At 27.9% G+C, this 25,358-nt stretch overlaps 3 protein-coding genes across 3 annotated transcripts; 1 reads left to right on the top strand and 2 right to left on the bottom strand.

The window, feature by feature from the left end:
* Positions 1-422: 422 nt before the first annotated feature.
* LOC105636786 (non-specific lipid-transfer protein D, cotyledon-specific isoform) lies at positions 423-1,759 on the top strand. Its single transcript, XM_012220129.4, has 2 exons — positions 423-1,065; positions 1,589-1,759. Exons 1-2 carry the CDS (start codon positions 725-727, stop codon positions 1,596-1,598), a joined length of 351 nt encoding a protein of 116 aa, XP_012075519.1. The 5' UTR covers positions 423-724; the 3' UTR covers positions 1,599-1,759.
* Positions 1,760-2,177: 418 nt separating this feature from the next.
* Positions 2,178-8,122, bottom strand: LOC105636787 (NAD(P)-binding Rossmann-fold superfamily protein). Its single transcript, XM_012220130.4, has 6 exons — positions 7,821-8,122; positions 4,786-4,938; positions 4,303-4,396; positions 4,063-4,145; positions 3,501-3,654; positions 2,178-2,633 (listed from the first exon to the last, which is right to left on the bottom strand). The coding sequence occupies exons 1-6, from the start codon at positions 7,989-7,991 to the stop codon at positions 2,398-2,400; spliced, it is 891 nt and encodes a 296-aa protein (XP_012075520.1). The 5' UTR covers positions 7,992-8,122; the 3' UTR covers positions 2,178-2,397.
* Positions 8,123-21,402: 13,280 nt separating this feature from the next.
* WRKY14 (WRKY DNA-binding protein 14) lies at positions 21,403-25,016 on the bottom strand. Its single transcript, XM_012220132.4, has 3 exons — positions 23,853-25,016; positions 22,962-23,102; positions 21,403-22,348 (listed from the first exon to the last, which is right to left on the bottom strand). The coding sequence occupies exons 1-3, from the start codon at positions 24,518-24,520 to the stop codon at positions 21,715-21,717; spliced, it is 1,443 nt and encodes a 480-aa protein (XP_012075522.1). The 5' UTR covers positions 24,521-25,016; the 3' UTR covers positions 21,403-21,714.
* Between the last annotated feature and the right edge of the window lie 342 nt (positions 25,017-25,358).

Here is a 25,358-nt window from a genome sequence, read left to right as displayed (position 1 = left end):
GATTTGTATCTAAGACTTAATTATATTTTATAGGCCAAATATTATATTTTGCATAGAACATGGACATGATTAGGAGATCTCATGCATAAGTACTGTGTATGTCAATGCTTCGGATCTTCATAAATAAAAAGGTTATTCCAACTTCTAATTCTACTAGGCTAAACAGGCAAGGGTGTGAAAGAAGAGAGCCAGAGCCACCAAGCTAATGTAATATTTGATGCACCAAAAATTTAACTTCTTGGTTATCAAAAAATTCTTTTCTTTTTTCTCATTAATTATTCTCCACTTCATGATTAATTTTCATCTTTATATTTGAAAATTGCAGACTAATTTTCTCCAGCATAATCTAATCGCAGTTATATATAGATGCATGTAAATGTAAATGCAGAGTCAAATATTTGCAGAATATGACAGTTGAAAGTTACATGTACTAAGATTTAAGAGCCACAATATCAAGATAACTGCAACGACAATGATTACCCATGTATAATAAATATCAAGCACTGGACATTTCATCAATCTCAATGCAACCCAATCATCAGATTTCATTGGGAAACTCAAATCTCAATCCATTTTCAAATTCCAACTACCCAATCTTTCCCTATAAAAACCCAGCAACCAAACATAGATTTCCCATCACCAACAATATCTAGCACTGTCTCTAAAAGCAACACAAGCCTCCAACAGCTAGCTTTATTGAATATAGTTACTGTGATTCCTAACCATGAAGAACATCTTCGTTTCTGTGCTCTTTCTCCTCTCCTTTCTCTTCTGCCTTGCCAATGTTAACGATGCAGCAGTTCCATGCAGCACCGTCGACATGAAAGCAGCAGCTTGTGTTGGATTCGCCACTGGCAAAGACCCAGAGCCCTCAAAAGCATGCTGCAGTGGCCTGCAACAGCTTGCATCAACTGTTAAAACAGTTGATGACAAGAAGGCTATTTGCAGGTGCTTGAAGGCTAGTTCCAAGTCTTTGGGAATAAAAGATCAGTTCTTGAGCAAAATTCCTGATGCTTGCCACATCAAAGTTGGCTTCCCCGTCTCCACCGCCACCAACTGTGAAACGTGAGTGAACAATCGTTTTCCGTTTCTTTTGCTTTTTAGGTGATACTTAGCAGTGTACTCGAGTTAATACGGTACACTGCTCGAGCTTGAATTATTTAGATGAAACTCAACTCAACTTCAACATATCAAGCTTTATCATGAAGCTCCAACTCAACTCAGTAGAATACTCGAATGCTCGAGCTCAACACCTATAGTGATATCATAAGCTAAAATTTCACATGCTCATTAGATCTAGTCGTCGAGCATCACATTGATTTTTAATTTATACACTATACTAAATCAGAATCCAAGGATATTAAAGAATCCTACAAAAAAAAGCTAACCTAAAAACTAAACCTATACGAAACAAATTTAAGTCCCAATTGAGGTACTCTTTAGTGTTTGTTTCATGTAACTTCATAAAGTTTTAAGCACCCTTAAAAGAGAATCACAAAAAATAAAAAACCTTCATCAACTCACTGATTAATTATAATTATGTTAGAAGGACAGGGACTGATTTTGCTTCTGATTTTTGATTTTACAGGATTCACTAGATTGCAATGGAGCTAAGTTGAGGCAGTTATCATTGTTGTAGTGTCATGGAGAGAAAAGTAGAAACAGGAAGAAGTTGAATAAAATAGTCTAGGGCAATGTATCTGGTCCCTTTGAGACCCTACTTTGGCCTTAATAACAAATGTTGGCTTTTCTAAGATCATTCAGTTTTCCTTTTCATATCATTTTCATTATCTGTTCTCATATGCCAGTAGATTTCAGTGGACTTCAGATTTTAACAGGTTCAGAGACCATGTAGGTATAGATGCCAAATTTTAGTCTGAAACTTCTAAAGTTCAAACCAAATAACCCAAATTTCAAGAAATTAAGTTAATGAAGTTGGAAAAGTTCAACAAATTGCAATTTGTTATCATATGCTCCTAATCATATACTCCTTAAAGTTAACAAATTGCAAGAGTTTGTTCAATTTTAACCCTGAACATTTGAACACTGCAATTAAAAGATAAGAAAATCTATTACCATCTCATATGTCCTCATATACTCAAGAGTTTGATTGATGACAACTTACCTACTTTCTTTCCATATAATTCGCAGCTTTAGTCCACCTCAGTAGCAGAAAATTTGAGGAGAAAAAAAGATATATATTTTTTAAATATCTAAATTAAAGAATAAAATACATAATGTTTCAAAGCTGCAGAAATATAAAATATAATGCAGAATGTTCCCAAAGCAATCAATGAGGGCCCATATGTTTGTTTTCACATCAACTACGACTGATGAAATGCACTGACATGTGATTTTGGGTGACAAAAAGCCATAATTTCAACTTAGTACAATCAATTACCATGGAATTTCCTGACCATCCCATGCGAAGAACTTGCCATTATCATGGTTCTTGGCATTGTTGATGATGTTTAAGAGCTTCTGTACTGAAAACTCTTTCGTGAAAAGCTTGCCTTCAGGACCATTTCTCTGAAATGGCTTAGAGAGGTCAGTGTCCACCGTACCTGGGTGCAAAAGAATGCATATTATAGGATCTCTCTTTCTTGCAAACTCCACACTCACGGTCTTTGTCACTGCTTGCATTAGATGAGAGAAGAATTATAACAAGCAAAATCAAGTAAATGAAATTTCTAAGAGAATCTACTTGTGTTCTTGACATCAAAAATTTCCATTACATACTGCAAGCTGATACAATAAATGGGAAGTGTGCAACTGAACAAGGCATTCATATAGAAAATGCAGGTGAGACCATGTTAAGGTAGCCACGTCACCATTACCAACCAAAGTTATGGACCCTAGATACTTCTCTACAACATAATCATACCATACTCTTGACGTAAATTTTCCCTCTTCACAAAGGTTCTCGATTGTTAATGGTATTTCAAGCTATAGGTAATATCAGTGAGCCAGAAGATTGGGTTTTCTTACGAAACAATGTACCAAAATTAATGACTGAGGGCATGCACTGAAGCCAGCAATTAGTAATGGAGAACTTTATTAGTTGTTATTTTTAATACTATTTCTAGTCTCAAATGGGCTTGACAGAAAGATTTCTGGAACATGCTTCAGGCGCTAGATGCATATTATTTTCATAGGTTTTCCCTAGCCTATAAATTGAACTGTCAAAACAAAGCAAACCAGTATGTTCCACTAGCAAGAACAATCTCACATTTAACCTACGTAGTCATGATAGAGTTTATTGATTTATGTTGAGAAGTTCATTACAAGTTGATATAAAATCATTACTTTACCAAGATGAAAAATAAACCTATGCCAATCCTAGATTCAAGGGTCAGAAAATATCCTGGATCAGAAACAAGTCAAATACATTGTAATTTTCTACTGCTGCTTGGAAGTAGTCAAGAAGCACCAGATGCTTACAAATTGAAACCATAGATCATGAAAATTAATGCTATTGAAAGCCTAGAGAAAAGTCATACGCTGATTCAAGGCAGCCTTTGAAGACCTATAAGAATGCCAACCTCCTAGACGATTATCTCCAATGGATCCCACCCTTGCACTTAAATTGGCAACCACTGAAACCTCCCTTTGCGTTCCTAAGCCTCCTCCAGCTTTTAGAAGAGGCCACATATGCTGCGAATGGTATGAAACAATACTTAGATACATGTGAATGGTGAACCACTGAGCTTGAAAACAGAAACGTGGCATGTAAGAAAACCCTATTGCATACATAAACATGTAATATATTATTTCTCATAACTCCATTCACTGTGTGATTGCCAACATTTTATTTGAAGATGTCTCTGCTAAGAAGTTGCTTGTGTACAATTTTCCATCATCTTTACTGTCTAATGGCTACAGAATAACCAAAAAAAAAAAAAAAAAAAGAAACAAAAAGAAAAAGAAAACAGATGTAGGTGCTCTTAATGCAAGACTATGCATAAAAATCAAAAGGCATGATTCCCATATTTTGCTTAAATGAAACTAGAACTGAGTTTTCTAAAAGAGTCGAGTTATCAACTAAAAGTTGTATCCACATACCTTGATTACTAGAATTGGACCCACAGCATTGATCTCATAAGCAAGCATTAATGATGATTTCTCCACTTTGTTCAATGTTGTTTCTGCACTGGAAGCCAAAGAAATTAACTTTATCCCCTAGACTTGGTCAGAAGCTTATAAACTAGATGATTTAATTTATTATTAAATAAAAATATTGCAACTATTAAAGTGTACTACTGATCCTAAATCTTTGTGAACACAATGATGCAATAGTTCTACCTGGTTGCATCACATTTGGTACCGAAAGGACGCCTGAGGCATTAATGAGAAGGTTCAAAGCGCCATACTTTTCTTTTATGGACATTGCAGAGGCCTGAAATATGACATTGATGTCAGGTGATTAGAAAGAAAAAACAAGGCTAAACCTAAATAGCTGTCAGTTTATGGCCAGTTAATTAACAAATTAAAATAAACAAAAGGAAACCAAAGGCAGAAATCAAAATAATTAGTATATAATATTTTCACCTAAAAGAAGTTAAAGAGGATAAGCTAAAATTCATTAATTCACAACATTTCTGACCCTAAAGTGACAGTAGGATCCAAGTTCTTCCTCTATTTGATTACTAAAGGAGCTAATGCTTTTGGAAAAAAATCATCTAGCCAAAAAACCACAACTTATTTGATTATCAAAAACAAAAGCAAAAGGTGAATTTTCTTCTGTGCTAGATAAGCAAGGGGTATGAGCCAAGAAGACGCATTAACCTCTACGGAACTTTCAACGGTCAAGTCCAACTGCAAAATGTTGAGACGATCAGAAAACTTGTTTTTCAAATCAAGGAGTCCTGTTGCTCCATTAGGATTTCGACAAGTAGCAACAACATGTCCTTTCTCATTCTTTTCCAAGAGTTGTTTAACCTGTATCAGGAAGGTAAAAATACAAATATCAAAGTTTGTTCAACTAGTTGACTGATTCCCAGCACCATTAATTAGAATTCTATAACAAAGTAATTAAGTCCAGGAAATGAATTATATATATATATATATATATAACCATAATAGTTGCACCCTCTTCACTTTAACCAAGTCAATACTACATCCTTGAAGTACCAGCATCAAACACGGATATCTCAGACATGGATATGATACTCTGACACTCCAGATTAGTAAGAACTCTATGACATTTTGAAAATAAGTAAAGCCTTGTGTGTGGAAACATACTGTTATCCTAGTTGCAAGACAAAGTATCGGACTTGACTTAGATCCCACATTGAAATCCCATTCAAATCATGGAATTTCAATGTGGGTTTATATGAACTTGGACTCTGCAACCTTAAATTGGTATTAGACCAACCACCGTTTCTCCCAGTTACAATTGATTGGCGCAAGTAGCGATGCTGACATTGCACTGTTCGCCTGGGACTAGTAGGTGACATCAGTATTACAATGTTTGCCTAGGGCTAGGAAAAAAAAAAATTGGAGCACAGCCATCCTAGTGCAAAGTCAATCCTTCGTGGGCGCTAAGAATATGGAACATAATCCTAGTTGCAAAACAAGGTATGAGATTTGAATTTGATCCCACATATGAAAATATAGAACTTCAATATGGAGTTCATATGAATCTGGGTCCCCAACCTCAATAGCTAGTTTTTGAGATATGGTTCTCCCAAAGTCATATCACATACCCAAACTGGATCTTTAAAACCAAGTCCAAGTAATATAGTTAATTAATTTGCATCAAAAGTTTTGCTACTTTCATGAATTAGAAAACTACGTGCTTATTGAAAAGTAATTCTCTGATATAGGTGAAAATAAGATGAATAATTTGAAATGGAATCAAAAATTCATTTCCAGTTGGACTGCAGCAAGCATGAAAAATAGTACTGCAGACATTGTTAAGACATAAGTTCTAATACAACAATAGAACTTAATATCATTAAGAAAGCTATGAAAAAATTATGCAACCAGTTATTCGGCATCTGAACAACTCCAAGAGCTCTGCATTCAACAGAGCGATATGAAATACCTCGAAACTTTTGCTCCTCTCACTTGACCAATAAACATGACATACACATTGGGCTTAGCTCGTCAAATATTAGTAAGCTCAACAATATGATTACAGATAATAGAGCTCAAGATTAGCTTGTCCAAATTTTATTAAGCTTGGGCTTAGCCCATGCTAAACTTGTCCTTAGATCATTAGCATTGCAAATGAGTTGAACCTCTGCTTGTTTATGGAAATTGAGCACTTAAGTATTCAGCTTTATTTACAAAAAGGTAGAAAAGAAAAATGAATAAGAAATTCAGTCTCATAAAAAATAAGTTTCTCAGTATTATAATAAAGAAGAAAGTAAAGTACAACACAAAAAACACAAACTTATTACCTCAAATTATAGCTTGTCTCTCACATAGATAATCATTATATTATTCCAATAAATCAAAGGATAACAGGTTTGTTAATGACCTTAGTAATTCATACTATTTCCCACAAAAAAGTTGCATCTACAGAGTACATTTCCCAGATTCATAACATCACATCTCATTCTAAATAACAACCCCACACACAGGCATTATAAAACTAGCGTTACAAAGAACTAATGTTTCTAGGCCCGAGTTGCATCATCGTACATGGGACTATTGATAAGTAGTTTATAGATTTACTAGTGTCGACCTAATTTTTCCTCTTATTAGTTAACTTGCATTTAATTATATTATGTAAAACATAGCAATGACGCATTGAGTTTAAGCTAGAACATAACAATAATCCTCTAACCAGAGTACTTGGAATTAAATGTTGATAATACTTCTGGCTAAGTCAGAACACTTCTTCTGAAAGCAAAAATGAAATATAGATGACAATCCCATAACATTTATCAATTGAGAAGAGGTTATCTTAACTTGAGATGGGATTTACCATTATTAGTTTGGTTAAAGTAATAATAGATTCATGAAAACCTGAAAGGTAAAAGCATTAAAGAAATGCATCAACAAAAGGAGGATCAGAAGTGCAATCCATCACGTGACATAACAGAGAAAGAGAAAGAAAAAGACAGAGGGGGACTCAAAATGTACCAAAAAAAGGAAAGGATAATCGATCATGTGACAACACAAGCCACTGAGACAGAAAAAAAAAAAAAAAGGAAGCCAAGGACAAAATAAAAGTAAAGTGGAACAGTACAAGAATCAAATATAATAAGCAGAACTGGAAAACACAAAGTAATAACATTAGGGAGACTAACAAAAAGAAACTGAACAAAAAGCAGAAGAGAATATCTCATCCAAATTAGAAGATAACAAAAAGGACCATCACAATCTCTGAAAGTGGAATCGAGTAAAGAAATTTTGCAGAAGAAATTATATACTTCCTTTATAACCTTGGTGGCCAATTATTACTGTTGGTAGCAAAATGAATTGATTTAAATTATAGTTCAAATTAATACAAGGAAAAAAAATAATTATATTGATAAATCTCATTCAATATATTAATTATATATATATCCAACGATTATAAGTTCAATTACCGGGATTGAATCACCAAACTTGCAAATTCTCTTCAAAATTATCTCCAGAGCGAAATAAATAAATAATAAATACTATATAAACATATTTATTTATATATAAGGAAATTATCAAATTATCGAAAATTAACAAAATAATAAGACAAAAACTACCGACCCATTTTAGAGGAAGCTAAGAAATGCGAGAACATAAAAGGCCAGACAGAATTCAAGTACTTCAAAAGAAAAAAAGAGGTATAATCAAAACTCAAAATTAGAAATAGGAAAAGAAGAGAAACTCACAAATTCAAGGCCAATGCCTCTAGACGCTCCTTGCACCATGGAGACCCCACCTTCCCATCTAGGGACAGAAATAGAAGCAGAAGATAATACAGAAAATGCCCTTTTACATGAATTGGGAGCCATTGGAGTAGCCACAAATGCAGAGCAGTAATTCAGAACAAAAAGCTTCATTTTTTAGCTTCAGATCTTCTGTTAATGCCATGGAAGCTCTTTAAAGTTGTTGTAGCTCTTAAATGAATCTGTTTTAACTGCCATTAAACTGAGAAACTGACTGTTGAATCGGTGGATGATGAAAGAGGGAAAGCATTAGCCTACTAATTTCAGGCCCTGAATTTAAAACCCAATTAAAAAAGTTTTTGATGTCTTTAGCCCAACTCACATAAGATCTTTTATGGTGTATAAGTTTGTTAAAGCCCATTTCTAATATTAACATTTCTTTATATCATTGAAATTTCAAATAACTTTTAATTAATAAATAATAAATTTACTAATTCAAGAAATTCTTCAAAAATAACAACAAAAAGTTTTTATGGGTCACCATTAGGTTAGGCTAGCCAGTAGCCCTCTATTTCAATGCTTTTCTTGTTATAGCAATATCATATATTTTAATATATATATATATATATATATATATATATATATATATATATATATATATATATATATATATAATTTGTCAGGTTAAAAAAAAAAATTGGTATCTATTAAATTTTAATGTATATAAATAAAATTTCAGTACATTGTGTGGATTTAACACATACAAGTCATTTACTATGAAACCCTCCGGTCTTTCTCTTTTTTGGTATTCTTTTATATTAGATTTTATTTTCCAGACCACTGTGGACCATCTTCTTTGGTCGATGATGGTTTCTTTTCGTACACTCCTATCGTTTTTTCTATTTTATTTGATTTTCTTTCAATAATTTTCAAACTTGTAATCATTTAGAACAAAATTTAAATTTAGTCTCTCAAATCTGTAATAGTTGTAATATCTAGAGTACTTAAAAGGGAATATTAGATTTATTGATCAGTGCAGTAACGAGCATTGCTTGTTATTCGGTGTGTTGTGCTACTTTATCTGGTTTGACAGAAATCGGTGGGTTTGACAACAGACTAATATTGCTCCTTACAACATTGTCATGGCAGCCACCAGCTTCCTTAGAGAATGGAAGAATGCACAGATTGATCGAAGCAATTCCTCTGTATCGTTGGCTTCAGTTCTGACATGGGCTCCTCCTCCGACTGGGGTTGTAAAGTGTAATTTTGATGCAGCTGTCCATACGACTGAGGGTCGTTCATCGTATGCTGGCCTTGTGCGGAATGAGGCTGGGCAGTTCTTGGTAACTTGCACGAGTCATTTTGCAGGGGTGCTAAAACCTCACATCGCAGAGGTCATCGACCTTAGGGAAGTATTATCTTGATTGCTCACGAGATCTATTGGTAGGGTTCTGGTGGAAATAGATTGCCTGCGACTGGTTCAAACTGTAACTACTGGTCTTGATTCTTATTCAGATTGGGCACCAGTGATAGAAGAGATTAAACATCTGCTCTCTCAAATACCATGTTGTGAATTGGTTTTGGTTAGGAGGCAAGGCAACAAGCCTGCATATGCACTTGCTCGTGTGGCATGTTTACATTCTTGTTTCCATCTATGGAACTCGACTCCCCAATGTATTAAAGGACTTATTACCCATGATTTATTATAACTATATGATCTTATTTACTATAAAAAATTAAAAAAAAAAACGTAGTACTAATTATGTGACCTAAAATTTTAAATAATTAGTACTTATAAAATTTTTTAATTTTGAAATTAAAAGTTTTAAAACTTTTTGAATTTTTTTTATATCTATCTACATACACTTATACCTATCTATATGTGCCTTAGTTCCAATGATTTTCTTTCAGAGTGATTGTCGTCTTTTTTTTTCTTTTATTGCTTTTCAATTCTTTGAGTTTTGATTATTGTTTTTTTTATTTATTTTTTACATGTATGTATGTCCAATTCAGATATATCATTGTTTTCTTTTTTACATTTTTAACTTTTTTGTGCAATCTTTTATGGTCTTTTTTTGTTTTTTTTTTGCATTCCGTGACCTTTCTCCTCTTTAATATTATTTATTTAATAATATTTTCTTTACTATTTACCAATCGTATGTGTGAAAGTACAGATATAAGAAATATCATGTGGAGATGAAATGAAAGAAAAACTAACTATAAATCTATTTATGTATTTTTAAAATTTATTATTTTTTTACAAATTGTATAAAATTGTAAATTGTAAATTTTTTCATTGATTGCTTTCATATTCATAAATGTAAATTCATAATTATTTATAATTATTTTGATTCATATATTAATATATATATATATATATTGTTCTCCAATTGTTGAGTTAGTATATTGCATACAATTCAAGTATTTCATATAATTTGATTTGAGTTTTGAAACTAAAACTAGCTAATAAATTAGAAAGAGAAATATAAGTACAATTTATATTATTTTATTTATTATTATTATTATTTTTCCATTTACATCAAAGAGTAAATCTCTCTACTAAGTGTTATATATATAGCAATGTGAATATTTACATCACTGATTTAAAAGGAAAAAAAAAAGAAAGAAATATTAAATTCAATAAATATATTTAAATAACATGGGGATCTTATAATTAAAAAATAAATATATTTAATAAATTAAAAAGGAATTGAGATACCTTATTATTTATAGTTTAAAAAAGATTCTTATTATTTTAATTTTAATTTTATTATCTAAATGTTAAAAAATTATATCTAATTTATATTTAAAAATTAATAATCATTTCCAATAAATATCTATATTTATATTTCAATTTTGAATTTGTATTTTTTTTCCTTTCTTTTATTATATCATCTAAGATATTTTTTTAAAGTCTAAAAACTATTAGCTTTTTAAAATAATTAACATATTTATATTTATATTTGAATAGTTTGAATTTCTTTTAGTTTTAAATTGGGTGGTTTAATCTTTGTTGTTCATTTATTTATAATGAGTATCTATGCTTACATCTATATATCTTTATTATTGCTTTATAGATGGAATTTTTTTATGTTTTTCAAATTTATAATTTTGCAAAAAAAATTTAACTAATACTTATTGTCTGGGACTTTTGTATTGCATGCATTTTTTTATTTGCTTTTTTTCATTTCTCTGAAGTTGTAGGATTTTTTTTATAAATATTTATTTTTATACATACAATAAAAAAAAACCTCTATGCAATATATAATAATAAATTAATAAGGCAACCCGCGCAATGTGCTAGCTTCCTCCTGTTAGAAGATAAAACAATATTCCTTTCATCTCAAAATATATATCGTTTTAGAGTGATTATTTTATTCCAAAATATAATTCATTTTGATTATTTTAAAGAGTAATAAATAATATTTTTTCAATGTTACTCTTATTTATATTAGATACAACTAATTTCACAAGTTACTCTTGGTTTTGAGATAAAAAACAATTGGATCAAATTACCATTTGTTTTGATATAGAGAATTGATTATTTCCTTAATCCCGTATAAAAACATTAACGACTTGTATCTTGCCACAAAGGAAGTAACATCTAAACTAATGGTATTATGCCCCTAATATTAGGAAATATATACTCCCTCCATTTCTAAATACCAATCACATTTCACGTCTCTTAAAAAAATCATTCAATTTGTTTAAATTATAATAAATTATTAAATGAATTTACTATATATAATATATTTAATTTGTCTAAATTATAATAAATTATTAAGGAATTGAACAACCACTGTTGAGGAAAGTCACCATATGTGGCAGTAACAAGAGAAGTATATTTTCTTGAATTGCGAAACTAATAAATTCAATAAAGGCACTCTATGACCTTTTTTTAACTAGCTGGATCTTTGCATGTTATGCATACGGGTTTAATCTTTAATTAAATTTTTATTTATTAAAATTAAATCATTATAAAAGTTGTATTGATAAATAATTTATTAGAAATATTTGTATTAAAAAATAATTAACAACTAATAAAATCCTAATTTATCCTCAAATATAACAACTAATAAATTCCTTCAGTATATATATTAATAGAGATTTTAAGCATCTAAAAAACGGGATGTTCTCATGGGTAAAAAAGCAAAAAGTTTCGAAAAAAGCAAATTAATTATAGTAGTTTCACTCTTTTTTTTTAAAAAAAATTAATTAATTCTATTAAAATTTTCACAACAATATATATATTAATTAATTATTTAAAAAAAAGTTTAGGGGTATTTGAGTCAATGACATTTATTTTGATGTATATATTAATTAATGGAAATCAAAATTATGGCCAACCATCACTAATGAACCATAATCATAGAGGTGGACCCTACCTGCCATATATTAAATGGCCCCACTAGTCACTACCCAATAATAGAGTGCACGAAAGGGTAAGCACTACAAAAATTTAGTTACTATCCACGTATAAATCCGTCCATAAAATATAAAAATTGGTCGGTAATTCAGTTTGTCCATAAAATAATGACGGAAAGCATTCCATCAGTAAAATTATTTTTTAACTTTAGTAATTAATAAATTATGATATTAAATTATTAATCAATTGAATTTTTTTAATAACTTTATTAATTGATTTAAAAGTTTATATTTTATTAAATTTCGGCACAATGAATTAATTACTAAATCAATTAATAATTATATTTATTTTTAATGATATTCAGGAGTATTTATTTAAATTTTAATTTCTATTTATTTTATTGCAATACCAAAGTATGTCTTTAACTTTTTCTTTTAACTTTTGTATAAACTAAATTATTATATAAAACAATGTAAATATTTTAAATGTAAAAGGAAAAACATGAAAAAATAATTTAAAAATTTAATATAACACATGATATTTTATTTTATAAGAAAAATAGTACAAACATATTATTTTTTTTAATAAATATATATGATAACGAGACATTTGAAAATTTTATATTTTATTTTTTAAATATTTGATTCTATTTTTATTATAATTTAAAATATTCTATTTAGGAGAGAGATAAAAAAAAGAAAAAAGATTTTAATATTCTTTTTTTCTTTATATTTGTATAATTTGATTGGATATATTTTGTAAAAAATAAATTTTCGAATAGCGCAAACCTAATTTTTTTATTTAGGAGAGAGATAAAAAAAGAAAAAAGTATATTCTCTTTATTAATTATTTTTTTATGTTTATATGTTTTGATTGGATATATTTTTTTAAAAATAAATTCAAATAAAATATACATAATTAAGTCTTTCAAAATTTAATTTTAAATAAAATGAATATATATGTATATGGGATGACGAATAATTAAAATTTTTAATTTTTAAAAATATATATAATATTTTATTATTATATCCATATATATATTTACATTGAAATGATTTTTGTTAGGTGATATTATAAAATTGTACATATATAGCTATAATAAATTTCAAATGACGATATGAATTAAATAGAAGTGTGTGTAAATACACACTAACCATTATATTCACATAAATCTCATATAAAATTTTGTTTTAACATTGTAAAATATAAATAATATAAGACAAAAATTGTAATCAATATTTAATATAAAAATAGAAATGAGTATAATTAACAAGTAAAAAACTAGGAAATGATTGTAGAAAAATTTTTATGTATAGTTGTATGAAAAATTGAGAGTGTATTTGAACAAAATAAAATATTTCTTTTATGTAATCATTTTTATTAATTAGTTAAATTATTTATTTATTTTAAATTTGCAATTTAAAACAATAAAGAAATAAAATACTTGGAAAAACTCATTAACTGGTAATATTGAATCCTATCATGATTTGCTTTGTAATTTTCATTTACTGACTTGACCTTAGTCTTCTTTTTTTTGTCAATCAATATTAAATTTTGTTAAATTATGGTCTTGTCAGTCGAAGAATGAGTTGATTTTTGAAATTCAAATTGGTAACTTTTTTAATATAATTTGTTTCTTGTTATATATTGAGTTCTGAAAAGATTTTTATTTTTAATAATAATTTTTTTTATTTTTATTTTTTTTCATTGCTGAATTAATTTGTTTCTACTATCACTTTAATTTAGTAAGAGATTTATATCTCTCTTGCAATAAATAGATGGTCTCACGATGATTAAGCATTTTTAATTTCTCGATATTTTTGCTCTTACATCTTAAGACTGTTTGACTTAAAAGAAAATAGAGTTTAGAAAATTGAAAAGAAACTAGAACTATATATTTCTATTTTGAGTCATTTTTTTGCAGTTTCAAGAATTTGTATATGGGCGCATATATTCATTTCTCTAATACACTGGGTAAGTAATATTGTTACTATAGCCAAAGTAATTATCATTATCAATTCAGATCATCTTCTCATTTTTTTTCTTTTACCTAGCAATAAAAAATAAATTTATCATTATTTTTTATTCTAGTTCTATATATAGATATTGATTTTGGGGTTGAGGGAAAGAGCTCGAGATTGAGTGGTGACTCAATTTTCTTTTTGGCACCTATTAATTAAGGTTTTAAGAATATGCATTATAAATTAGGGATTGAAATATTAGGTTTAGAGATTATGTTGAACTTTATTTTGAGATCACTTCATTATATAAATAGAATTAAGTACATAAGAAGCATCATCACAAGTAACTTGTATGGAAAAGTGCAATACAAATTAACCAATTGTATTTATTTTAATCTAAACAAAAATTCATGCTTTAATATCATATAGATAAAAAATTAAAAAAGTACAAAAAATGAGTATACAATAAACATAGTCAACGTTCAATGCACATTATAAAAAAGATTAGTAACATAAATAATTTGTTTAAAGGGATTGAGAAGATTATATTTAACAACTGAATTTATTTAGAATGATTAAAAAGTCAAATTTCACCTTTTCGGCCAATATAACCCTTGATTTTTCACCGTGCTTACAACGAATAAATTTTTATATAAATATTTATTAAAACTATAGTTGCTATGGAACTATATCATCTATTAAAAAATACATTAAATATCAAAATAGAGGAAAGGGACATGTAAAAATTCTATTGCATGTAATTATATTCATTAGGCCAACAAAATTATTCATAAATTTTTATACAAAATCAGTTATTTGATGCTTAACAAAACCAAATAATTTGCTTTTTTTTATTACTATATATGATCAAATTTGAATACTTTCTTTCCTAAATCAAATATAAGGTTAATTTGTTATTGATTAGAATTATTCTTATTCAGAAAAGAAAAAATAAATTCTTTGTTCGGTTTGCAAGACAAAAAGGTTATAAAGAATGTAAATTTCCCATTCTCATTCTTGATCTTTTAAGAATATAAATGAGGCAACACGTTGACACAATTAGAAAGAGAGTTAGTTTGTTTTATATCATTACAAATTTAGATATATTTTATATTAGGTATGGTCATGGTTGATCTTCTCGTTTATATGATAGGTGAGATGAGAAATTTTGAATTTGAATTTTTTTTACCATAAAAATTTTCAATAATTGGTGAGCTAAGGGAAGGGTTATCTCATATTATATAATTCAAAATGTTATTTCAGCTCATTGAAACTTTCAAGAAATAAAAATTAAGGTGTTTGTAATATCATTTTATTATTAGCCTAAGTGATTTATTTTTTTACTAAACTGAATAAATAAACTTTACTAATATATAGATGGGATTACTCCTTTGTAGGGATTGGATTCTTTTAAAAACAATAAAGGAGAAGGAAAAGAGAATTTGTGGAGGTTTGGCCTTTAACCAAGCATACGTTCTTTCCTCAAAATCTTCCTTGAGAATTTCCTATACTAAATCAATCTTTTTTAAGGTAAAAATCAAATCCTTTACGAGTTTCAGTTTCCTTTTCTGATTGCAAACCCTAATAATCTTACAAAACCCAATTACAAATAATGGAACAGTCTCGTACAAAGCTTATTAAAAAATAATTAACTTTATAGTATTACTCTGTCTACAAATATAATTCGTTTAAAATTTTTATATCATGACTAGTATTTTTTATGACGTGCATTGCACATTGACAATGCTCGTTATATTTTCATTTTTTATACTCTTTTAATTTTTTACCTATATAATATTAAAGCATAGGTTTTTCTTTAGATTAAAATAAAACAATTGGTTAATTTGTATTAGACTTTGTTGTATAAACTACTTGCAATTTTATTTTTTATGTACTTGATTCTATTTTTATATAATGAAGTGGTCTTAAAATAAAGTTCAATCCAATCCATTTACTGAATCATTCAGTTCCTAATTCATAAATGCAGATTTTTAAAACCTTGATAGGTGCTCAAAATGAAAATCAAGTCATCACTCAATTCTCAACCCATTACCATCAATCCTCAATCAATATCTATATATAGCTATAATGAAAAATAATAATAAATTATTTTTTACTTGTAGGTAAAAGAAAAAAAAATGAGAAAATCATCTGAATTGATAATGGTAATAATTTTGGTTATAATGATAGTATTACTTACCCAGTGTATTAGAGAAAGGAATATATGAATATATATACAAATTCTTAAAATCCAAAAAATGATCCAAAACATATATATATATAGTTTTAGGTTTTTTCAATTTCTTAAACAATATTTTCTTTCAAGTCAAATAGATTTAGGATATAAAAGAAAAAATATCAAGAAAATTAAAAATATTTAATCAGGAGGTCATCTTTTTATTGCAAGGGAGATATATATCTTTTACTAAATTAAAGTGACAGTGATTACAAATTAATTCAATAACGAAAAAAGAAAATAAAAAATTATTATTAAAATTAAAACTCTTTTAAGAACTCAACATATTACAAAAAAAAAATTATATTAAAAAAAATTACCAATTTGAATTTCAAAAATCAACTTTGGAAGGACTATAATTTAATAAAATTTGATATTTATGGAAAAAAATAAATAAATAAAGTCAGGTCAATAAATAAAAATCACAAAGCAAATCCTGCTAAGATCTAATATTAGTCAGTTAATGAGTTTATTCAAGTATTTTATTTCTCTATTGTTCTAAGTTGGAATTTAAAATAAATAAATAAATAATTTAATTAAATAATAAAAAAGATTACATAAAAGAAACATTATATCATCTCCAAATAAACCCCCAATCTTTTCTACAACCATACAGAACAAAAAAGAATATATATTTTTTATTTTTTACTCTCTCTTCTAAATAAAATATTATGTATATTTATTTTTTAAAAAATATATCCAATCAAATCATATAAACATAAAAGATATACTTTTTTTCTTTTTTTATCTCCCTATTAAATAAATTATTTTAAATTATAATCAAATATTTAAAAATTTTTAAATCTCTTATTACCACACACACACATATATATATATATATATTAAAAATAAATTAAAAAAAGAAAAATTTTAAAATTTTTAGTTATCTATATGTATTATTTAAAAAATGATATTTATAATTATCAACTAATAAAATATAATTTTCTAATTATGAGTAAGATTATGTTTGGATATATATTCCAAATTTTACAGATAGATAAACTATCTATAGATATAGATATATATTTTTATTAGCTTTTATTTTCGATTTTATATCAAATATATGTGTCCTCAATAAATACTAATATATTATATTTATTTTTTAAAAATTAGTATAACTAATTAAATTAATTATTTAATAAAAGTAAAAAAAAAATTTTATTCTTATCATATTTAATATGTGCCTTATACAGTATAGTATTACCAATCAAAATCAAATTACCTTTAACTTTTCAACCAATAGTATTAAAATCTTAAAGATATTATATTCTTTTACCACATTTAATAGATACCTTATTTAGTATATAATATAGTTTCTCAGTTTATTCAACAAAATTTAAATTTGAATAGGAATTTTTCGGATAGAAAATCTTAATTTGAATTTTTTGATGGTAGCCCCTAATAATTGATATGTAATATATTTTTGTTCTTTTTCTAAAAAAACATTAAAATAAGAGAAAATTATTATTTTATCTTTCTATTTTGTTAAAATTATTCAAACAAAAAATTTATTAGGATCATATAAACTTTTTTTGTACTTTATTAATAACATTTAATAACATAATATGAAGACTTTTTTTTTCAATGTCATTAAAGGACTTATATTTAATAGCAAAATTTTTTTATAAATTTTAATATTTATTTATAGTTAAACAAATAAAATATTATAAATAAACATAATAGCATAAACAGTAAAAAAAAAGATGAAAATAATAGCATACAAAATTTCTTGATTAAGATTTTTAATAATATATAATATTACTGTTATACTTTTAAGGTAACATACTAAATTATATATTTTAAAATTTTTTCGCGTTGCACAACTGAAATTTTTTTTAACAAAATTATTTATATATAATATATAGTTTTTAATCTCTCTGCTAAATAAAATAATTTAAATTATAATCAAAATATAATCAAATATTTAATAAATGAAATATAAAAATTTTTAAACATCTCATTATCATAGCTATTTCTTAAAAAATAAATTTAAAAAAGAAAAAACTTAAAATTTTAAAATGCTTAAATATCTATATGTATTTATTTAAAATAATTTAAAAAACTGTATCCAATCAACTAATAAAAATGTAATTTTTTTTATTGGCTATAATTAAGACTATTGTAGGATATTCTAAATTTCATTAAGGGTGATATCAAATATCTCATTATTCTCTTCTTACTACATTTATATATAGTATAGATTAAGAAAGCGAGAAATTAATCTAAATTATAATAAAAACATTCATTACCTTGACTAAAATACCATTTACTTTAGAAAATTAAGGTATTATATTATTATTAAGGTTTTTAGAAAATGGTACCAAAATGTCATTTAGAAAATTAATTTCTAAATACCTTGACTAACAATTTCTTTACTTGCAAGAAGAATTCCAAGGATTGGCTCAACTCTCAATCCTTATATATGTGATTGTATTATAAGAGAAGAAGAAACTCCAACTTTAATATTTGTTATACATGTAAATAATGTTTTATTGGGATATGAATTTGCAAAGATTAATGATCATCCATACACATTATAAATAATTAATTGAGGTAAGTTAATTGTATATTAATATAAATTAGTTTGATTGACCTATTATTGGTGATTCATGAGAATTTTTGAAAGTTTAGATTGTTCCAAATCTATTTGTGTTTAATTATTCCCTTGTAGAATAATATAAACATAAACCAAGGCTTTTTGGTTAGTGTAAACTTTATGGTAGCATCATAAATTAATAGGACAACATGGGTAAATAGATTCTAGTGTTGAAAACCCTAAAAGGATAATTTCAACTAATGATGTGATGACAACATTATAATTTAAGATTAATGAATTTGACCAAATATCCAAAAACAAAAGCATCAAATGATCTATTATGTGCATGTTCTTTTAGGATTTGTGTGTGATAAGAAAACTCATTAAAGAAAGCTAAGGATTTAGAACCAAAGGTTTCAAAAGAGTCATTAAGCTTTCCATTTTCTTTCTTTTCAAAATCATTACTACAGTCACTCCCATAAACCCAATTGCATCAAAATTTTCCTTGAAGTGCATTATGACAATCACCTCCATCAAATCGAGAAAATTATAATTATAAAAATAAAATTACAAAAAACACTTTAGACTGTTGTTTTCTACATTGAAGTGACTTCATTTGAAAGGGGTATGAAATAATTTTTTTTCATTAAAGTTGATGGATATGACAGAACTTAGTGTCACTGTTTGGTAATAAATAGAGCACAAAAGTTGCTTCCATAACTATTAGAGGCATAAAGTTTCCAATGTGATCTAACCAGGTTGTGACACATACAAAAAGATATATATATATATATATATATATACTTCTACTTTCCTTTGATGAAAAAAAAAATATTGCTTTTTTGTTAATGAATTTTTTATTTTTAAATTTTTAATTGAATTTTTAACTTAATTATAAAAAACATAAAATATAACACTATTAAAATTTAAAATTAATAAGGGTACTAGTTAGAAAATTATAATTCAAAATGAATTATATATTTAATTCTTACCATTCCGAATATAATATTAAAAGTTCCTTTGCAAATGAAATTTTTAAGAAACTTATTTATAAATTAAATAAAAAAATAAACGAACTCCCTGATTTGATGGCTCAGTTCAAAATTTCCTCAATGATTATTATAAATCTTATTACAACCTCCTTAAGTAAAGTTAGGTTTTGACCTTTTAATAATTGTAACAATAGTAAAAGTGTTATTGAGGAGTTCTTTCGTTGATCTTTTACTTTTTCGACAGTTTGAAATATAATATGGACTGTGGATTCTCTGTGATTGGAGACTTTAAATCTTTAAATTCACTTAAATATTTATTATTAATAAAGTTTGGTAGCGTGATATATTCATCCATTAAAGTTTGATATATTAAACTCTTCTACTAACGTTAGTTATAACGAGTTTTTTAAAAAATAAAATTCTAGATGATATTGTGAAAAATTTATGTTGTTGTACTATTTGAAAACGTAACAATTTTTTTCCCGAAAATTTCTTGAAAGTGCGAATTGCTGGGTGCTTACAACATATAAGTACATAGTAAATATTAACAAACGGGAAAGAAAAAATCATAAAGAAGAGTAATTAATTAATAACAAAATATGTACGTACTAAAATATAGTAAACATGCATAAATGGATAACCACTGACAGGCTGATGATCAAAAGCCAAGCTATATTTATATATAAATAGCTACTGGATGAAGACAAATCTATATATATATGATCTGGTAGATGATAACAGAACTCTGATGTGAAATTTTGTTTTTCATAAATAATAATAAAAAGAAACATCCTTAATAACTAACACTAGAAGTAAATAACTGAAAAACAAATTAAAAGAAAAAAAAAAAAAGAACACAGGGTTGAGGATTTGAGTCTGAGATGGATAACAAAAGAAACAGAAAGCTGAGGAACCCAAAGCCTTTATGTTGAAATACACATCCCTAGAAGAAGAAGACTGATAAGAAAAGTCAAGCTTTTTCTTCTTTTTTTTTTTTCTTGCTGTTGTCCTCTAATGAACCACATGTATATACATATGGTTTTTGTCATCTTCTCTTATTTATTTCCCATCAAAGCAATAAAAAATAAAGAAAAAAGAATTAATACCCACATGATCAAAGGGGGAAAAGAAAATAAAAAGTGGGCAATTGAATAATTTTTCCCACTTGAAAAGATGAAAGAAAGAGGGGAAGGGCAAGTCCCATCTCTGTGTGTATCAATCTCTTCTCTTATGAGCTTTCCAGTCATGTCTGATGGATGTACTTGTTTTAACTGTTGAAACCTTCTGTTCCTCAGCTTTCTGTCCCATCCACCAATATTCCAAAAGGAATGTGGGACTCCTTGGGTCTGCTCCCAATCAACCAGCACTCTCTGCCTCTTTTTAGTATTTTTCTTTTAAGAAAAACCCTATGTCAATTCCTTCCTAATTTTCCGTACTCTTTTGCTAATGAAAAATTCTTGTTTAGAACATGGTTAAGCACAGACCAATTAGTAGTACATGAAATCAAAATATATTTATCAGATAAATATCATTTTATGAAAAAGGGTCTATGATGAACCACCATTCTTTTAAGAATTTAACATTAGATAAGAAAAAAAGTAAAAACGAAAAGGAAAATCTCCAGCCTCCAAGCCAACCCTAGGACATCATCAAATTGAAAAGCCTAAAGACAAGGGTTTATACCAGGACCTTGATGTGTAATAGAAATTTCACAAAAATAACTACAATTTCTATAAGAGAGGAACTAGTGTTTTAAGTGAGTGGAATATGTTATTCTCTTGTTCTTCATCATCGATCAAGGTCTTGTTATAAACCCTTCTTGGCTTCACCAAATGAAATATTATTGTTTATGTTTCCTGACCAATCGAAGAACCCATATGGATCCAAGGATTTGCCGTCTTTCTGGTCTTGATCTCCACTAGTAGCATTAAATCCTTGGCTAAATAAAAGATCAAGTGAGTCTGCTTCAATCTCACCCAAATCAGCAAAGAAATCTTCAGATTGTTGCAGACTCGACTCTGCTGCCATTGCAGGTCTATAAGGAAAACCTCCTTCACTTAATTCAGTGTCATTATCCATCTCCAATTGCTTTTCAATTTCTTCATTGATCTCCTCCTTTATTGCTGTTGAGCTACTACCACAAGCAGTTGAAACCATTGTAGGAGAAAATGTATCATTGCTACTGCTTTCTTTATATTCTTCCTTTGCATTTCCTGTCTTTTCAGCCTGCAGAGAGCTTGTTGAGCTCTTTGAAGAAGTAGCACCAATGTTCTTTGGTGGCTGTGACCTTGTTGATCCTGCAAGAGCATTTCTTTGAGTTGGCCATGGATGGTTATGCTCAGAAGTGTAGGTTATAACTAGCATGTTAGGATCGGTCCGGCTTCGCTCCACTTGTTTCCTTGCTGAACATCCCTTTGAGCTGCTGCATCTATAATATCCCCTGGAATAAAATTGAATGACTAATTAGGTTTAACAATCAATTCAATTTGCAATGTTCAACAAAGAAAATGAAAAAAAAAAAAAATAAATAGGAACTCTTCAAGCATTAATAAAAAATTAAATCAACATTCTACATTGTAATCCTAGTTCATAAGTTCAAATCAACAATCAAAAATTTACCCTACCATTACATGCAAAAGCTATGAGTTTTAGCAGAAAAAATTAATGAAAGTCTATTTTGCAGCGCAAGATATCAGGAATTGAAATTCTGATAGCTCATTCCATTTCAGGATTGTCCATGCATACAAAAAATGAAAATAAAAAACACAATAGCTTTGATTGGTTAGTTCACTCAAAATTGCTTGAATTTAGTTTTTCTGAAAGGAAAATTTAGTCGGTGTAGAATCACTTTAAAGAAGATTGTTTTGTAGCACATAAATTGATGCAGGAAAAAGGAAGAAATTATAAAGCAAGAAACATATTTGTTTTAGGTAATCATATTTATGTCGGAGGAAAGGAAAGGAAAATTGGGAGTTCAGCTTTTGTTTTTTCTTTTGTCTTAGGAACTTTATCTTTGTTATGAATCTAGAATGACAATACAAATTTTTACATACCTTGGATAAGGAGAACCTTTGATGGGTTTCTGACCATACTTTCTCCATGCCCATAAATCAGATGGAACTACTTCTCCACTAGGCCTGCTATTTGCAGCTGCTGGTGCTGGAATACAAACCACCTTCTTTGCCTGGCTCTTCCTAAACAAAATTAACAAAAAACAAAAATTGGGTTTTTCCATTTCCACAATCCAAGAGCGTACAAGAAACAAAAATTTGAAGAAAATGAAGATCAAAGTCTTTTTGATGTAGAATCAAACTTGTCAAGATTTAGTGATTCAAGAATTAACGCAATTAATTAGAATGTTCAATTCTATGTATAAAGCAACAAATTAATTAATGTTTCTTTGAGAGAAGATAAAGAATGGAAAATTTTCATATTCTAAAAACAAATATATCTCAGCAAAAATACAGTTAGTTGTTTCCTTTTGAAAAGGTTTTAAATGAAAGCTAAGTATTTGAACATTATTATGACAGTCAACAGTTACGGGCTGTACTTTTTTTATCAGATTGATTAAAGCCTAGCTATCAATAGATTTCATGCTTTGATTTATTTATAATTAAAAAAAAAAAAAAAAAAAAAAAAAAAAAAAAAAAAAAAAACAGTAAACAATCTCACCTGAAGTGATAGATGCATAGTATCCCTATAAGAAACTATATATGTAAAAATCAATCTTAATGTAGAGTCTTTTGCAAACCCTAATTTCCCCAGATCCTCAAAACTTTGTTGTGTAATAATGGTATGATAATCTTCATTAATGATATAAATAATATAAAAGTACATAAACAAATAAAATAAAGTAAAGTTACATTAAAATCATAAATTTAGTTGTTTTAAATTCATAGAAACAAGTGTAACAAAATTAAATTAAACAAATAATCTTTAATTACCTTCTCTTGATACCCAGATTCCGCGGAGATGAGATCTGCACTGGCCCAGGATTCTCAATCAAACAACCTTTTGAAGAGCTATTAGTATTAATCATATCAATTGAAACCATAGGAGCAGGCTTAAAGCCCCGCGAAGAAGCAGCTATAACACCAGAATCACAAGATGAGACAGGCAACCTAGTAGGATTGTCACTATTGTTATCATTCTGTGAGATCTGAATCCGCGAAAATAAGCTTTTACTCATTTCTTGATCTTCAAAGACTTTACGAGCAAGATTAATATTCTGGTTATTGATATCATTTCTAGTGTCATCAAGAACAACAATAGGAGTAGCAGCAGTAGAAGTAGGAGTAAGCAAATGATGATCTGTAGGATTTGGAGAGCTAAAATAGGTAGAACCTGAAACAGCGACGTTTAGCTCATGAAGAAGTGGATCTCTCATATTACAAAAAGGATCACCAAAAATATTGCTGTTATTACTATTATTATTTCTGGAATCTTCCATTACTGCAGCTGCCGATGAAGAAGAAGAAGAAAGATTGAGTGGATCACATGGAAATTCCCAGTTGGATACATCTGATTGGCCTAAAGCTCCACCACTGGCTCTAAGTATATCTGTTAAATCACCTTGATAGTTGTCCATATCCAAACCAAAGAAACTGCACATACTATATTAATTCAAGAACATGAAGAAAGTAAGTTTATGTACATAGTCTGGTATAACTTCTTGCACCCAACAAAACGTAGAAGGCATGCAAAATTGTGGGATATAATTGGTTTTTGGAAGATGGGTTTATTTTAGTGATTAAGAAGAAGCAAGAAAATTAAGAAAAGAAATTAAAAACAAGAAAAAAAAGGGAATTTTCCAAGGTAGGAGCTAGATATGCAGTTTCTTGATTCTTGAATTCTTGAATTCTTGATTCTTGACTCTTGAATTCTTGAATTCTTGATTCTTGATTCTTGCTCTTCTCTTTCAGTAACAAAAAAAAGATAGAGAATGGTTTCTACAAGTGAGAGAAAGAGAGACAGATACATAGAGAGAGAGAGAGAGAGATAGTCGCTGACTTTTCATACAAAACAGCTATCTTCTTAAGCAACAACAACACAGAAAGAGAGATAGAGAGAGATAGAGAGAGAGAGTTGTTTATAAACTAAAATAAACTAAACTAAAAGTAAAAGTAAAATGAGTTATAAAGAAGAGGGTATTGAATAGAAACAAAAGAGGTCAAAATTATGTAACTGTTTAATGTTATTTTAGTGTTAGGTTTGTTCTTTTTTTTGCTTCTCTCAAAACTAATAAAGAAGATTTCTTTCTTTATTATTATTTTTTTAAAAAGACTTCAGCCAAAAAAAAAAAAAAAAGACCACCTATGTATCTATCTATCTTTCAAAAACAAACAAGTGATGGCAAAGTAAAGAGGCGGCAAGTAGCCGCATTCTTCGGAAAACGTTTCGAAACTTTAAGTTTAGGCCCGTTTCTTTTCTTTATTTTCTCCATAATACAT

Source organism: Jatropha curcas, chromosome 10 (genome assembly GCF_041381405.1).
Source record: "Jatropha curcas cultivar XTBG-Jc1 chromosome 10, XTBG_Jcur_1.0, whole genome shotgun sequence".
In the NCBI taxonomy this organism is placed as follows: Eukaryota; Viridiplantae; Streptophyta; class Magnoliopsida; order Malpighiales; family Euphorbiaceae; genus Jatropha; species Jatropha curcas.
Note: the sequence above shows the minus strand (reverse complement) of the source record. Positions and strands in the feature narration are given on the sequence as shown.